The sequence below is a fragment of the Pomacea canaliculata genome, linkage group LG4 (genome assembly GCF_003073045.1).
Source record: "Pomacea canaliculata isolate SZHN2017 linkage group LG4, ASM307304v1, whole genome shotgun sequence".
In the NCBI taxonomy this organism is placed as follows: domain Eukaryota; kingdom Metazoa; phylum Mollusca; class Gastropoda; order Architaenioglossa; family Ampullariidae; genus Pomacea; species Pomacea canaliculata.
Window position 1 is genome coordinate 12293384 of NC_037593.1, and position 16254 is coordinate 12309637.

Below are 16254 nucleotides of genomic sequence, written 5' to 3' on the forward strand. Positions count from 1 at the left end.
ATACTTCTGCAGAAGTTTACTGTGATGGTGACAAAAGGTGTTTCTATATGGGAGAGAAGTTTATGACACTGACAGGACCAACAAGTAGAATATATATGTGTACAACCTAACGTTGGCAGGTATTTTATGTTTATAATGTTGATGTGCCTGTGTGCCCATGTGAGTGTTGATATTACACTTAGGAGCCTTGTTTGGTTTTCCTTGACTGCTTAACCAAATATTTTGATTTCTCTTTCTAAACATGATTTTAAAGTGTTTTTGTAAATCGCGTGGAAACTGGTTTTAGCTGGGATATCGCACTTTATAAGCTGATGATTATTTTTGCTACTATGTACTTGTACACTCATATACTAGTGGCATGAAACAGAACATTATCTCGACATTATCGCGAAAGGTTCTGTGGTTCGGCGATTAAAATTGCGCAAAAAAGAGGAGGGACAACATTTCTTGTGGCGAAGCAATAAATAGAATGTCAGCGTGCAAACAAAACTCATTAAACGGGGAGACGAAACTGGATCTGTACACGTTTTTCTTTGAAATGTCATCTGATATTACCGGTCGCCTCTGCTGCCCGGAAGATCAACTAACGAGTGGCTCACATGCTCAACTGCCGGCTTCTTGGGCATCATGGGTGTCGCGCTGAATGATGTCGCGTCGCTTGTGCAACCTAACAAATGACCTGACCTGATTTCTTTTTTCCCTCTTCTCTCTTTCTGCATCATCAGTGTCAAGGCCGCTTTCCTCACGAGTTTATTCTTATGTTCACGCTTGTGCAAGCGCAGAAAAGAAAAAAATTGTCACGAGGACACTGACCCCTGTTGATGTAGGGCATGCTGGGAGATAATTCTTTCCACTCACGAGGCTGTCATAATCGTCCCTGACCCAGGCCGGCATCCTTACAAAAATAACTTATTTAGCTTTTTTGTGCCCTTTGACACCATTGCGAGACACCCGTGACATCATCACTGTAGCTCCTGACGCATGAAGTAGTTCTCGAGTAGTGCGTCGGTCGCAAGAAAATCCTTAGAGCGCATGGCCGTGAAACTGACATCATGGCTGCAATTGACACCGATGACGTAGATTTCCGACAAGGAAGGTCAGTTTCTTCCGTTGCGGACAAGGTGTATCTGTCTACGTGTTAGTCATAACTGAGTAGTGTTATGTGTGTTTTATATCGCCACTACATTTCTTTTATAGTTATAGATCGGATTATGTTTTGTAGTATACACATGCCGCGAACTCGTTAATTTTTTATGATTATATTCTTCGATTTTAAGATGTTACAGGTGGCGCTTGGAAAAATACATGCGCAGAAGAAATGAACTACGCATCTAAATCACACAAACCAGACGCGGCTACTATCGTGATTTGTTGAGTTGGTACCGATAACACAGACGGGTGAGAGAGAGAGAGAGAAAAAAATTGCATGGTGACTCCCTCAAACCGTCGGGTACCTGCTGATCGACATCCATGCGGTCTCAAGCTTAGGATGGAGGGGACGTCGAGAGTACATGTGTTTTATTATTTTACTGCACTGACCCCGCACATCAATACACTGACCCCGCACATCAATACGCTTACTTTACACGAACTTGAGATCAAAAGTTGACGGCGGTGCAGGTACTACGCAGTTTACAGGCACTACTTTTCCTTCTCTGAAGAGCTATTAATAGTCTTACACGCAGAATGAAGTTCCAGCACTACTCGGACTGCAGCATGACGACAGCGAATGATTATAACTTGAACAAACAGTTTATTATCTAACGGCCTGATTAGAAGGAACGTACTGTGGGGTTGTGCGCCTTGCGGGGGTCTACCGCTTGCGGGCCGCATTGTTGTCACGTGACGATGACGTGATCGTCTTGGCGGCTGTCGCTTGGTGACCTCACCTCCCATTAAGGCGACCGGAATCTAACGATGACGTCAAACTGGGCTGCGTTCAGCTGCACGAGGAGTAAGCTGTTTAAACCATTAACACGTGTGCCTGTGTGTGTGTGTGTGCGCGCGCGCGTGCATGAGTAAGAGTGGTAACTGACGTAGTTACTTACGTCTTATGTAAAGCGATGCACAGTTCGTGACAGGTGCACTCCCATCAGACGTCTGAGCGCCTTAGACAGGAACCTAAGCTATGGTCGCTCATAATGACACTCGTCAAAGAAATCAAAGTGCGACTAATTGGCTTAATTAGTCTAATTTACGTTAGGCGTGCACCAATGGGCTTGGTTGTTACAACTATTCTTGTGACATTTATAATCTCTAGACACTGCGTGGGAGGCTTTAATAGACAGGTTTTCAGCTTAAATGTCTGTCAAAAATTCCTTTTGTGTGTATGTGTCAATTGGATTTAGTTTTAGTTTTAGTTTATTCCTTGTTGCTTCCTTGAGGAGCATAGGGCAGAAAGAACACCTCGCCAGCGGACCCGGTTTGGGGCAGCCCCCTTCAGTTGGGCCCATGTGGTCCCGATGTCCTTTGCCTCTCTTTCTACTGTTCCCAATTCGATTTATGATGTGGCTCTACTGCCTTCCCGTTGAGTATCCCTCAGGGTTTCATTTGGGCTTCACGGAAATCTCTGAAACGTGTGCGGAGGAATGCGTTACTGTGGAATCGATACAACCCTATCCTGATAATTCCCTCACCATTTCCAGAGCTTTGGTAGAAAGGCAGGAGGAGTTGTAATTCACTCACAGACAGAACAGAGCTGCCACAATAACCAGTGATCATGCTCAGCTGCCTTTCCTGTCACGTGACAACGTGACGTCATCTAGTGAACCCCGCATGGTTCTGGAGTTTAAACGGTTTAACTGACAATTTGTGTTTAGTCTAAATGCAGACACGAATAAAAGGGCGCGCAGAGTGCAGGAAAAAAAAAACATCTGCTCGGTTTTTCGGACAGGAGAGAAAAACAAATGTGTTTACCAAACTTCGGGCAAAAAACCTTTTAATGTTATCGTCATCAGAAAACAGAAGAAATCTGTAAGCCTGCATCATCAGTGCTCCCCTCCACATACCCATTATCTGTTGATGATTTCCTCTTCACGTTAATCGATTTCCCGTCTGTCGCAAACACCATCATAATGAAAATTATTTTGCTCTCCCCTACAACCTGTCTTGCAACTTACTACGTCACGTCCGGTCAGAGCTAGATATTTTGCTGCTGCCCCCTTTATGGCAGCTACTGCTCACACCCACACATGTTATCGCCCGTAAGTACAAAAAAAACTTAAAAATAGAAAATGACGCAGGCTTCAGGGGCAGAAACTGCGCGAGACAAATGAGGAACTTTCCAGTCACGGAAAACAGAAATCTCAGGAAGTCAATAATGTGTTTATGTTCTAAGGCTTCTATGGAATAATGGAATTTTCCGTGGAATGGATCAAGCGGATACTGCATTTGCCGAAGTGGGAAAAAAAGCTTATATCATTATATATAACTGCAGGATTTAACTCCTGGAGAATTCATAGCACGTGCTATTTATGCTAATTGTTCCTGGGTGAAAGCTAGGTAGTGAGCTGATAGCCTACGTAGAGTTAAAGGTCTACTGGGCTGAAAATTATTTTTTCTTTTAAGTTGATGACTGCCGGATAAAGCCGATAGAAAATATACTTTTCCATCAATTATAAGTGAATACACCTGTTTCGTTTCTGAGTTACATGCTTACAAATAATGCACCAAGAAATTAAAATTGTGAAGTCAATTTTGTACACATAAGCTTAATTAGCATATTGTCCCAGTTACCCAGTTGGAGAGTATAACCGTCTTGACCATTAATCCTGACATCTGTTGACTTTTGTGTAGAGTGCAGGCGTGCATCTAGAAAAAGGAAAGGGTTATTCACTTGGGTTAATAATATCTTTCACTGAACTACCTAGTCGTTAGAAAGAAAAATGCATCTGTTGACCTTTAAAGCACGACTTGACCCTGACGAGGTGTATAATTGTCTACCTTTTTCCCCTTCTTTTTTCTCTCATGTGACAGTTCCTGCTTTTCTTGTAGTAATGTGACCGTTTTGGTACTACTATGCAGACGTGGAGAACAACGATCGGTTTTGCTGGCGACATATCAGAGCATGTAATTAGTTCTTTGTGATGCCCGCCAGCATTGTGCTTGCAATTGTTTGCGTATGTTAGTGTGGAAAAGAGAGAACTAGAGAGAGATTTATCTCATCTCTGTTAGCGAAGCACAAATCGAATTCCGGTGGTGAGTCAGCCCTCCACACAATGTCTGAAAAGAAAGACACTTTTATCTCAACAACTAGACTACAGTGGCAGGTGCACTGTTAGCCTCGGTTTTTTTTTTTATATCGACGTCAGTTTGTCGGTTACTACGCATCTGAGAAGCTTTTTGTGTACCGCACTTATGGTATATACGATCATCATCGTCGTCGTCGTCGTCGTTTTTTTCTTCTTTTGCTTCTAAAAGGCAAATATGACATGTGCTTGACCAAGTTTGGTGAAATTGTGTGTGAAGGGGAAGGTTCCAGGAGAACAGTAGTGTTGGGGGGAAACCAGTCAGGTCATTGGAACATTCGTGACATAATGCACACTCATGCCCGGGCACTTGGAACAAAACACCGATTTAAAGTACGGGGCACACAGTCATAATAATATGAAACTTATTGTATTTTTTTTTTTTTTTAAGAAATGTAGGATAGTTGAAAAATGCGGTCTGCACTTGAACTGCTCGTTGGTGATAAACGACTTAATTATCGGGTTTGTTTACTGCCCAGATGCCTCGTATGACTGTCGCTTACAACTTTGCCAAACAAAGTCACTTAATGTGTCTTGTTAGGAAGGCCTTTACGTCGACTGTGTACTTTGACTATGTGTTTTTCTTCTATGGCCACCAAACAAATTCCATACTTTCCGAAAAAAAGGAATTTCACGACTTTGGTATACTCTGGGTATTCGTGTTCGTTTAGACTGCAACCCACAAAGTACCTTTTCAGTCTCATATAAAGATAAAAGAATCAATTGATGGCTAGTTATATATATATACACACACAAACAGTAATTTGAGGTCTTTTCAGTTTTAAAGGATGAATAGTGGCACCTGAATATCTGTACCTGCATGTGAAGATCTATGGAGACAAACACAATTAGGAAAAGGCAGCCTAGTAGGCTTCCTTGTTGTGATCCTCTGCTGAATATTTCTTCACTTTATTTGTTTTTTTTCCTTATTCTAGTCCTTAGCTACAATCCTTAGCCACAGTCCCTAACTACAGTCTATACTAGCTACAGTCCAGTATCTAGAATAACAGTCTCGAAAACTTATGTGTTCGTTTTTGCTAAATTAAATGAGTCACGATGATCTGCATGGGGGGCAATACTTTATTTGAAGGGCCTCTCCTATAAATTACCGTCTAGTAAGACTATTTAGGTAGGCCTACTGTAAGGACGGGAATGCAGGCTTTTGTTGCTTTTAGACACTATTATTATTATTGCAGTCCAATTAGCCCACACCTGTGACAGCTGCAGTTGAAGCTTGCTTGGGTACACGGTTGAAGCTATTTGCTCTATGCATATAAATGTATCCGCTGTTAACGATGGAATTAATGTATATACTGATAAATATAATTACTGATGGTCATTTTCTTTGAATTCTTAAAATCATCTTCTTTGCCTAATTCTTTATTTCTCCCACATCTTTTGCAGTGATCTCAGGTAGGAGAGTTCGTTTAAGCTTCCACGACTTTCTTTGAAATAAAAACATAAATAGGGTGGGCACACTGACTATGCCTATACCTAAGTGAACAAAGCAATGCTTTTGATCAGTTGAGGGTGTCAACTCCATCAAAACAAGTTTGAATAATATTTACTTATTTCTTTAGTCCAGTTTTTTCATGACACTGATCATAGATACCTACCTTGAAGCTTTCTGTAAGTCTCTCTCACACACGCAGCAGAGAACAAGCAAGGCCACGTGATCATTTCTCGTGATGGCGTAACTCCAGGCATGCTTCGACCATTTGCACTTCTGCTAAAAGCTCAGGTCCAATCTTTTCAATCAAGGAGTACTCATAGTTCAGTTCTCGCTGCACCCATTAAGTCTTGCTGCACCCACACTCAAGGGCTTTGTGAGAGGAAATTATCAGGAAGATAACGGGTCTTCTAAAGATAGCAACCCAGGACACGCTCTGGCTTGGAAACATTTCTGGAACGGATGAATAAAAACAAGATAGTAGACGACTGCTACATTTTTTTTGTTTTTCGTGTCTCTGCTGTATCCGCGGAAGTGAGAGGTTTTTGTTTTTTTTGGTTTTTTTTCTTTGGGTGGTGGTGGTGGGAGAAGACAAAACAAAGGGAGGGTGAGGATGGTGCTACATGTCGCGGGACAAGGCAAACTCTCCTTTGATCTCAGTAGAGACAAAGTCACATGGTTGTGAGAAGTTTCATGGTAGATGACACTTGCCTGTTTGTCCACCCAAGATGATGCTCTTGCGTCAACTGTAGATTTATTTGTGTCTTTATAAGTGTCTGCAGGATATTTTAGTTTAATGTAGAGTAATTGCACTGTGTACTGAAAGAAATGTGAATTGAGGGTCATTGGACTGCTTAATGAAGGAGATATAAATGCACCATGGTACTTACTCATCTTGATCATCCGTTGAATTTTTCTTGTCTTTCCTTGTGTTTCCTTTATTCTAAATCTCTTCTTGTCTGCGATCTCTTTTCATCATACGACAGATATTTTATAAAATATTCACATACAATGATGACATGACAAACACAATCAGGAAAAAGCAGTCTGATAGGCTTCCTTGTTGTGATCCTTCACCATGCTTGTTTTTCCTTACTCTAGTCCTTAGCTACAATCCTTAGCCACAGTCCCTAACTACAGTCTATACTAGCTACAGTCCAGTGTCTAGATAACAGTCTCGAAAACTTATGTGTTCGTTTTTTCTAAACCAAATAAGTCACGATGATCTGCATGGGGTGAATTCTTTATTTGAACGGGCCCTGCTGTAAATTACCGTCTGGTAAGACTATTTAGGTAGGCCTACTGTAAGGACAGGAATGCAGGCTTTTGTTGTTTTAAGACACTATCTGTGGGTAAAGATTTACTTAGCCCGGGTAGGATAACAGGCTGGGTAAATGTGCTTCATGAATACGAAATCCAGGTCCATAACCATGGCCTGTTGAGAGTAGCAGATGCTGATATTAATCACATATAGTCCTTCGAAATATTGATCATTATCCTTAGAATCACGCAAAGTCTTTCGGTAAAGTTTAAAACACCTGTAGCACTGTGCAAATTTTAATCGTCGTCATCATCTGCTGTGGAAAGTGGAGAATGGGGATGGGGAGGCAGCAAGAAGATGGCTGGAGGTCTCTCCTTAACTCGCACGTAACCTGCTGTGCCACGCATGTCTACACGTGAATAGACTGCATTGTATATGTATATATAGACAGAATATACTCAAGATATGCCTTTGATGACTATCTCTGAGAGGGTTACTGAGCAAGACCTATTTCACCACTGAAGCGGTGAACGCTGGGAAGGTTTCCCCACTCGTGCTGCGCAGCGCGTGACGAGGTGACACAAGGATCATGTGACAGAAGCTGGTGCACGTGCCGGCGGCTTGCCTCGCTTGCAGTGATGAAAAGCTGGAAGGACACGGCTGACAGCATGCAAAGTGGGGCAATGACACGCTTGGCTGAGCATGCTAAGGATTTGACACGTCTGCCTGCCATTGAGTATACGTGATTTGTGTACACTTGTGTCTATGTGTGCAGGATCTTTTGTATTTACCCTCTTGCCAGGGAAGGTTCTGATGATGATGATGACGACGATGATGATGATGATGATAATGATGGCAATAAAGCGACTTTGCATTCTAACCCCATTTATTTTATATATCTGCTCACAGTTGGGAGACTGAACTGGCTTATGAATGTCGCAGACTGGACTGGTCGACCTGTCCGGGACCTACTGACTCTCCCACAATAGGCAAGTGGGGGCCCTGTCAGCTGCCGCTTCTGTCGATGTCCTCCCCCAACGACAGGTGCCGGTCAGGGGACGACTGACTGACACAGAATTGTTAAATCACACAGTCACGTGTGTACAACACATATCGACGCGGAAAGCCATGTCTGTAAACATCTGTGGCAAAGAGAAGGATGTGTTAAATCACACCTCGCAGGTCAAAGGACGAGTTGTGGAGACGGCTGGCTGGGTGTGAGCTGCAAGGAACACGACATGAGGTCATGAAACGTGCCTTGGCAAACTTCTGTCGCTTTGTGACACGTTCGTAAGAGCAATCACAAGAATAGAGTATCGATACACAGGATTAAAAGCATATTATTCATCAAAAGAGAGATATTTCTCAACCAGTCTCTTCGTTGGTCTGGCGGAAACCTTCATTTCAACATACAAACACAATTCTACGTATCAGAACTCTTCGATATTATCAGAATATTCAATTTTGAGATTAATATGGTACTTAGGAGTACAGAAATCTCGATCGTGACCCCAGTACGTGACGAAGACACCATAAGGCTTCCTGTACCGGAAGTTAGCAGCGATTTGCTGGCGGATACAGGCGTTTGCACCGAATGCTCGGTCTAAGATCATAGAGGCCTGCGGTTTGTCTGGTTTGCCCTTGTGACCCGGGCAACCCTTTACAGTACCTTTGACCGACAGCAACCGCCGAGATCGACAGAGGAAGACCTTTCTAGTTACAGAGTGGACAGACCGCCTCCCTGCCTTTCAGCAAAAATCCGGTGTAGAGAACATTTGTGAGCCGTTATATCCTCCCATTTCTAGCAACAAGTGAGGTCAAAGGTCTGCATGGATTGGACTAAGTGTTAACACTGATCTGTGTATTACTAGCCTGTACTATGTCCGGGCCAACATGTTTCTCGGGTCATGACCCCACTCATGTAACACTGGGCTGTCGCCTGTTAGTACACGCAGACTTCAAACCGAATTTCCCTCTACATTCGATCCCACTGATACAACAACTTCGGCATGTTGGTAAGAAAGAAAATAGGACCTGTTGGGGTTTGTTTTGTGTGGGGTTTTTTTTTCCAATATCGGAATCCCTTAGACATCGAACCGTGCCACTATCAAGACTTAGCTAGCGTGCTTTGCCTTGGGATTCGAACACCGCTACTGTATAGCCTCTAAGTCATAAAAAGTAACTCACCTGGAAAGAAAAGGTCATGAAGACACGTCCTTGACTCAGTACTCTTAGTCACCAGGTAGGTGTTTGTATACAGTGAATAAAGTGTAGGCGCTATGTAGTCATAGCTAACCTCTACAATGAGCGTTTAGAGAATATAGTAGCATTATGTAGCTAACCTCTACAACGAGCGGTTAGAAGATACAGTAGGCGTTGTGTCGGTGTCTGGCAATCATTTTGTAGCCGACATCTCACTGTGTGCACCAGGAGACAAGCCAGCAGGAATCACATTGCAGGATGTAGATGCACCCACACCAAACTAAAATACACTAATTATGATTTAGGTAGGAGGTACGTTGATGTTGTGAGCAAGTCATCAGTGTTCTAACCAACATTATGCTGTGCTCTTTATTTGCTATTGTATGCTTATGGAGAACTCAAGACACATATTGATCACATGACTAATTAGCGAGATAGATATACAATAGAGAACAAGAGAGAAAGAGATGGAGATTTCATCAAGACGAAGATGATCATGCAGGTGAACTGGCGCATGTCTAAATTAGGAAACGATGTAACGAAACAAACGGAATTTAAAGACAGTCTGGCGGGTGGGCAGCTGGCGTGGGAACGGAGAAGAGTTATTTTAGGACTGTTTGCCTTTTTACTTTGCTGTAGACAAGATTTATTATATCCACCCCCATCTAGAAAAACAATGACGTGAGAGGTGGGCTGCCAGTCGGGTGTAAAAGTACACGAGCAAGGTCTAAAAATAATCCGCAGCGCTCTGCCCAGGTAGGTGTTCATGTGGTGTTACTGCGCTCTTGTGAACTTCTTTATTGTCACTCTATGTCTTGTAAGTTTTCTCTCAGGTAGGCTTGTCTTTCTGGCTCTGTCAAGCAAATTCTTTGTCTCTTCCATGTCCTTCTTGTCTGATTGATAATTCACAGTGTAGACAAGAATAGTAAATGTCTGTTAATGTGAAGAGTAGTACTTTAATTAGTGAAACACTTGTTCTTGTTTCCACACACAAACACATACATTCAGGTGTAACTCCGCTACTGGTTCACAAATCATATTAACATAAACAATAATAGCCATTGGAAACTTTATTGTCACGTGACAGAACATAGACTAGAGAGCGTTGGTTGGGTGTGGGGGGGGGGGTTAGTGTCTGACATGCAGAGTTCTTGTCCTTGCTTTTACTTTAAAATTTCCAAGCACTTGGTCTGTGAGCAATTTTATCAATTAATCTTGTTAACTCTACAAACCAAAAGAAGTTACATGAAAAAATTGATAGAGGGATTTAGAAATAGAGAAGAAATCAATTGGTACAAACTAAAATCCATGGAATGAATTAGAGCGGGAAGGAAGAAAAGAGCAACAACGATATTCCAAACACACATACTAATCAAAATCTCTTTCACAGAATATATACAGTGCAACCTCGGTTAGCGAACGCCTCGGATAGCGAATATTTCGGTTAACGAACAAAAATTTCGTTAAAAGTTTGTCTCGGATAGCGAACAAAATTTCGGATAACGAACAGCCACGTGAACCACACGTGACCGACCAGCATGTCACCATTCGCGCTCGAGACAGTTACGATCAGTCGTTCCTTATCTATGCGCATCCTTCTTATTTACTGATTTTTGTGCTTTATTTTAATAAGATAATCCTCAATCATGGCTCCAAAGAAGATTAAGAGCAATTAATAGTAGTGAGGTAATGACAAGGAAGCGGCCAACAAATGAAAAAAGAAATGATTTCAAAGTATGAAGGTGGCCCGCGTCTGTCGGATGTGTGATGTCGTATTACCGAAAAGTTTTACAAAAAGTCAGAAGGAACAGACACTGGACAAGTTTTTTCCTTTAACCTCAAAGCTACAGAAAAGGGAAGTCACCCCCGATTTTATAATGTCACGTGCTCATGGAGGGGGAATCAAAGCAGTAATTCCACCCCTTCCTTCCCACACCTGCTTCCACCCACGCCGTCAAAACGGCAAGTTTTCTGATGTTTGAATGCTTTCGTTAATGTTTTTATGTTTATTTAACTCCATTTATATTGCATTATAACTGTTCTCATTAAAACAAATACCTATATAGCCTGTAACTTTCAAATATTAGCGAGGCAACAAGGGCTGGGAACCAATTAAATCTATTTCCTTTATTTCTTATGGAAAACATTGTTTCGGATAACGAACATTTCGGATAACGAACAGCTTTCGAGAACGGATTAAGTTCGTTAACCGAGGTTCCACTGTAAATATATTCAGCACTCAGAAATCGAGACATTAAAATATATATATATATTTTTTAAAACTATTTAAACTTAAGCTTAAATATATTCAGTATATATATATATACAAAATTGAGAAGATCCACAAGTATTTGTCTATTGTTCCCACCTTTGATAATCTTTCCTGTGCTCTCCATTGCACTTAAATGTTGATTGCAATTAAACTAATCTCTTAAGACTTTTTAAGCCGCTTCCTATAAATAAGAAAATGAGATAGTGTTATTAGCAAACTTGTATGCTTGTGTCAACTCAATAAGAGGAGAAGACAGAGGAAATGATAATATAGTTATTAATGATGTTAAGAGATGAAAGAGAGAGAAAAATTTTAATAGGACGGAAAAACTAGTCATGAAAGTGTGAAGGACAGGTAATGGCGGTGGCTGGCGCTGGTGCTGCTGGTGGTGGTAGTGGTGGTACGAATTATCATGAGTTGTACAGCAGTCTTATGTTGTCGATGTGCGACCACAGCGTTCAGTGAATGGTCTTATATTTCATCCCACGCGAGTTGTCTAGGATGCAGCTGGCATGTCTATGGCGACATCGATGCGAGTGAAATCAGAGCTTTCCTGGCGGAAACATGGCACGCCAGCTTATTTAACGGATCGCTCACTTGCTTTTCCCCTTCAGCGCTAGCCTTTTGCAGTTACATTAACAGTCAGAGGATGTATCTCCGCTGGGTTCTTGTTATTTAGGGACAAGTGGGAAACACGCTCCACGTCTCGAAAACATTCCTTGCAGTCTATACGAGACTGAGCTGAATTTCCAGTCTTCATTTATGTACACGTCCCTTCCTCTACTGTCGTCTAGAAAAGCACATTGGATGACGAAAGTCATGATAACTGATAGTTGACAAAGACGGCGACAGAGAAAATAACACGAAGACGACGATGAGGAAGACAAACGACAAACAGAACATAGAAAACAAGGTAAAGAAGATACAAATAAGCCACGACAAAGACTATGACAAAGGAGATGACAACGGAGATGACAAGTGACAGTACAAACACAGGACCGCTCCGTCATGGTTAGCGTGGTGCAGCGCCCTCTGCCGCTGCGGAATGCGCGCGCATCAGCTTGGCGACGATGGTGGGAATGTTGACGACAGGGACGTGCTTGATGGTGGCCAGCACCTGGTCCGGGCAGTACAGACCGCACAGGAAGACGAGGTTGGCGAACTTGACGTGGAACTGTGCCAGCACGGAGCCGCTGCCGGCGGCGACTGCGGGGTTGACGACGGCGAAAAGGCGACGGGGCGTGTCCAGGTAGAAACCCAGCTTCAACGTCTTCTCGTTGTCACGCTGCAGGTCAGCAACGGTCAGCGCTCGGGCCAGGATCTCCTGGTTGGGGCCGTTCCAGAACTCCAGGTTGATGTAGCGCTGGCGCCGCACCAGGTAGCAGCAGTACGACTTGTGGTTGTCGCACACCAGGCCGCAGGAGTCTTCCATGCCGGACTTGCACACCCCGAAGTCGCAGATGAGCTTGGTGTCGTCTAGGCGACCGATGACGTGGAAGTGCACCACCACCTCCCAGTACATGTGCGGCAAGGGCGGAAACGGCGTGTCGGCCATGGCGCCCTCTAGCGTGTCCAGGCGGCGACAGGTGGAGGCAGGGTAGGCATCGCTTAAGTTGGCCAACTTGCACTTCCGGTGCATTACTTCCTCCCGGGTGGACGACACGGCGATGAGCTTGTGACAATACGTGGTATCGAAACGAAGGGAGAGACCTGGCAGAAGAAAAGCATTTTCAATAAAATAGATGACAATATATTTTTTAGTGGAAAGTTTGTGTTTATGTACCAAACAGTTTGAAACTCACAGTTTACGTAGGGAAGGGTACGAAACACCTTCTCCTCGCTGATTGCCTCCCCTCTATACGTGGTTACTTCCTCAGCTACGCCTGGCTTATCCCCCTCTCCTTTCTTCCCGATGGCGGCTGCCAGCAGGTGGTACTGCACGTCCACTCCTGGAAGGAGCAGCACGTGACATGCACCTGTGACGTCATCAACGACAAGGCGTTCCGTTCTGCCTGAGATCGATACAAAGATGAGTTATCAGATGAATTAAGCAAACTCTCGCGTGCGACCTAATTAAGCCTTTCACAGGACCGCTGCTTTACATTGCTAAATGTGAGCAAAGCAATATTAATTACTTAAACTTCAAGTTAAACACTGTGCGTGTCTGACAGTATGACCTCACGTGACTTCTCAGCCTATTTTCGAAAGCTAAACGTGACTTACCCTTCTGTGTCTTACGCCATGCTGTCAATCTGTAGCACGTGCCGGCTACAGGCCCCGCCCACTTGACTTCAATAACTGCTGGTCCCTTAGAAACAGGGCGTGGCAAAATGTCTGTGATCACTGGCACTGGAATTTCTGTTAGACAAAGCGTACACGAAAGTTTTCACACAGCTAAAACTTTAGAAATAACAAAGGCAAAATTAAGTTTCCCCAAAACAAGAAAGAATTTTACAATTATCATTCTGTCTAAGAAAAATAAAGAGGAAGTTCTCTGGTTGTTTCGCATCAGCACTTCTGCAAATTTTTTCATCTGGACCCTAATCAGCAAAATATTATTGTCAACGATTTAATTGCTTATTTAAATCAACACAGAAAAGTGGAAAAGACAAAGAATCATCAGGACTGTGAGAGAAATTGTGTGTGAGTGTGATGAGATGCACCCTTCAAGGTCTACACTGTCAGAGGCAGTTGGTCTGTATAGATGCTTCACTAGTTTAAAAAATCTTAATACCTTTATACTTATGTAGATAAGTGCCACTCCAACATTGTGTGCAGCTTCAGAGTTAGTCACATGAATCTACAATACCAGTCCCCAGCCCAGTCCTAACCAATAAAAAAAGCTAAAATATCCCTATCCCCCAGCTAATTAGCGAGAATCCGAGAGACTCCCCCATCTCGAAAAAAAGGAGAAGAAACCTCTTTTAGTACTCTTTTTTCATCGGCGCATTTTACTTTTAATTTGGCTGCAAAACCTCGGCAGGAGGTGAAAGAAAAAGCTTAATTGCGCATCAGAGGTGGGTGATTGATGTTTTACTCCGAGCTATATCTCGTCAAAGCAGCCAGTCCTGTAAACAAATGCCACACTAAGAGAGAAAACAGCGTGCCCGAGACGAGATATGAACATAATTGCGTACCAGAGACCAAAATATATATATACACTTTAATCTTTTCTTGTACATAGTGTTATTATTTCTTTGCCGCCAAAACAAACCCTTTCTTAAAACCAATGACTTTGGCTTTGCTAAGATTGGAAGTCATCACAAAACTAATATCCTGTTTCTGAAAGTTGACTGCAGGGTACGAAGAACGAACATCTCCTGCAAACTGCAACAGTCGAGGGATCTTCGTACACAGGGTGGGTGAGTGAGTGAACTGAATTGAATCGTTTATTCAAGGGTCATTGTCCCTTTAGAAGGTGGGTGAGTAAGTGTGTGAGTGGGTTGGGGGTGGATTTGGGAGAAATTATTCGCACCTGTTTCTCGAAGAAAGTCCATGTCTCTCAGGACTTGCTGCACGTGCACTGTCTGTAACGGGCGTGGCCTGGGGACTTCGTGAAGGCGACCTCTCAGTGTTGTGGACTTGACAATGGCTAATCTGGTGAAATGGGAAAGTCAGGTTTCTAGGAGTTCGCAAAGAGGACGCCGTTAAAAAAAATAAAACCAACCAACCAACCCCTTTTTGAACTACCTACCCCAGCTCACTCGGTAGGTACTTAAAGGGTAGCCTAAGACCTACCTTGTACTGTGTTTATCGTTGAAACCAGAATTATTTCCGCTTGAGATCCTTTAAACCAGTGAGGGACTTACAGGTTAGTGAGCCAACTCCCTACTTCAAAACGCATTTCTCCCTTTTAACTTAATAATAATAAGGTTAATAATGATAATAGCTACTACTGCCATCACACAACTGTCTTTATAGCTAATGCTACAAGTGTAGCATGATGGCAGAATACTCACTTTGATTAATGATTGTTAAACTTATCTTAATGTTTGGTACTAGCCCCCAAATAATTTTTTAAAATCTGACCACTGTTTTTTTTAATGTAATCAAAAGCACGATTACGTCACTGTACAGGAGGTGCCAATGACGTACGCCTGCTTACGTCAAAAGCACTATTACGTCACTGTACAGGAGTGCAAATGACGTACGCCTGCTTACGTCAATACCATTTTTAAGATTTAGCTACGGCATGAACTTCGGATAGTCGATAACCGCTCAAGGGTCAGCGTTTCGCAATGGCCTGCAAGACGCTCAAGCTGACACGCAACTGTCCCAGGGTATCGTGCACTTCGCGTGCATTGTGCGTGCATGTGTGTGCGTGCGTGTGTGAAAGGGAGGTGAGAGTTGGGAGGTATGGTGAGAGAGGACTACGTCAATCTTGTGCAGCTTCATGTTGCAGGCACGAGCAGGAGGCGGGGTGAAGGGCTCTCAAGCATGCGCGATTCGTGACGAGGTGTCGCAAGAGTTTCGCCAGCGCCTAATTTGGTTCCAGGGAGGACTGCGTCACCGCACGAGATAAATAACAGCAGCAGACTGGCATTGTGCAAAGCACTGTGATGTCACAACGATGCTGTGCGTCCTTCTGGAAATGCCAGAGTCGGTCTCAGGCAGCCTCCGGTGTTTAAAAGCCACCAGTGGGTTAAAATTAATATTTTCGTGAAAATTATTTCTTCTTTGTTACTCTCACTTTGTCCGTGTGCCTATCTGTTCGTCACTTGCCCCCTCAGCTACGCCATCTTGGTGACTTGTGCAATCACCTTTGGTTTAAAATTAGTATTTTAGCGCTAACAGTTTTACCTCTTGGCTACTGTTTCAATCT

General features: G+C 43.1%; 2 protein-coding genes across 4 annotated transcripts in view; both read right to left on the reverse strand.

Annotated features, from left to right (window-relative positions):
- LOC112561869 overlaps nucleotides 1-2109 on the reverse strand; it is a 32733-nt gene extending 30624 nt beyond the window's left edge. Inside the window, exon 1 of the mRNA XM_025234688.1 lies at nucleotides 2049-2109. The gene's annotated coding sequence lies outside the window, so the exon portion shown is untranslated. The remainder of the gene's footprint in view (nucleotides 1-2048) is intronic.
- Nucleotides 2110-11267: 9158 nt separating this feature from the next.
- The window catches only part of LOC112561460, a 30969-nt gene continuing 25982 nt past the window's right edge, over nucleotides 11268-16254 (reverse strand). For all 3 annotated transcript variants that reach the window (XM_025233975.1, XM_025233974.1, XM_025233973.1), the window contains exons 7-10: nucleotides 14908-15029; nucleotides 13656-13790; nucleotides 13235-13444; nucleotides 11268-13142 (exon numbers count right to left, since the gene is read on the reverse strand). In XM_025233975.1, the coding sequence (XP_025089760.1) occupies nucleotides 12445-13142; nucleotides 13235-13444; nucleotides 13656-13790; nucleotides 14908-15029 (1165 nt within the window). In that variant the 3' untranslated portion in view covers nucleotides 11268-12444. The remainder of the gene's footprint in view (nucleotides 13143-13234; nucleotides 13445-13655; nucleotides 13791-14907; nucleotides 15030-16254) is intronic.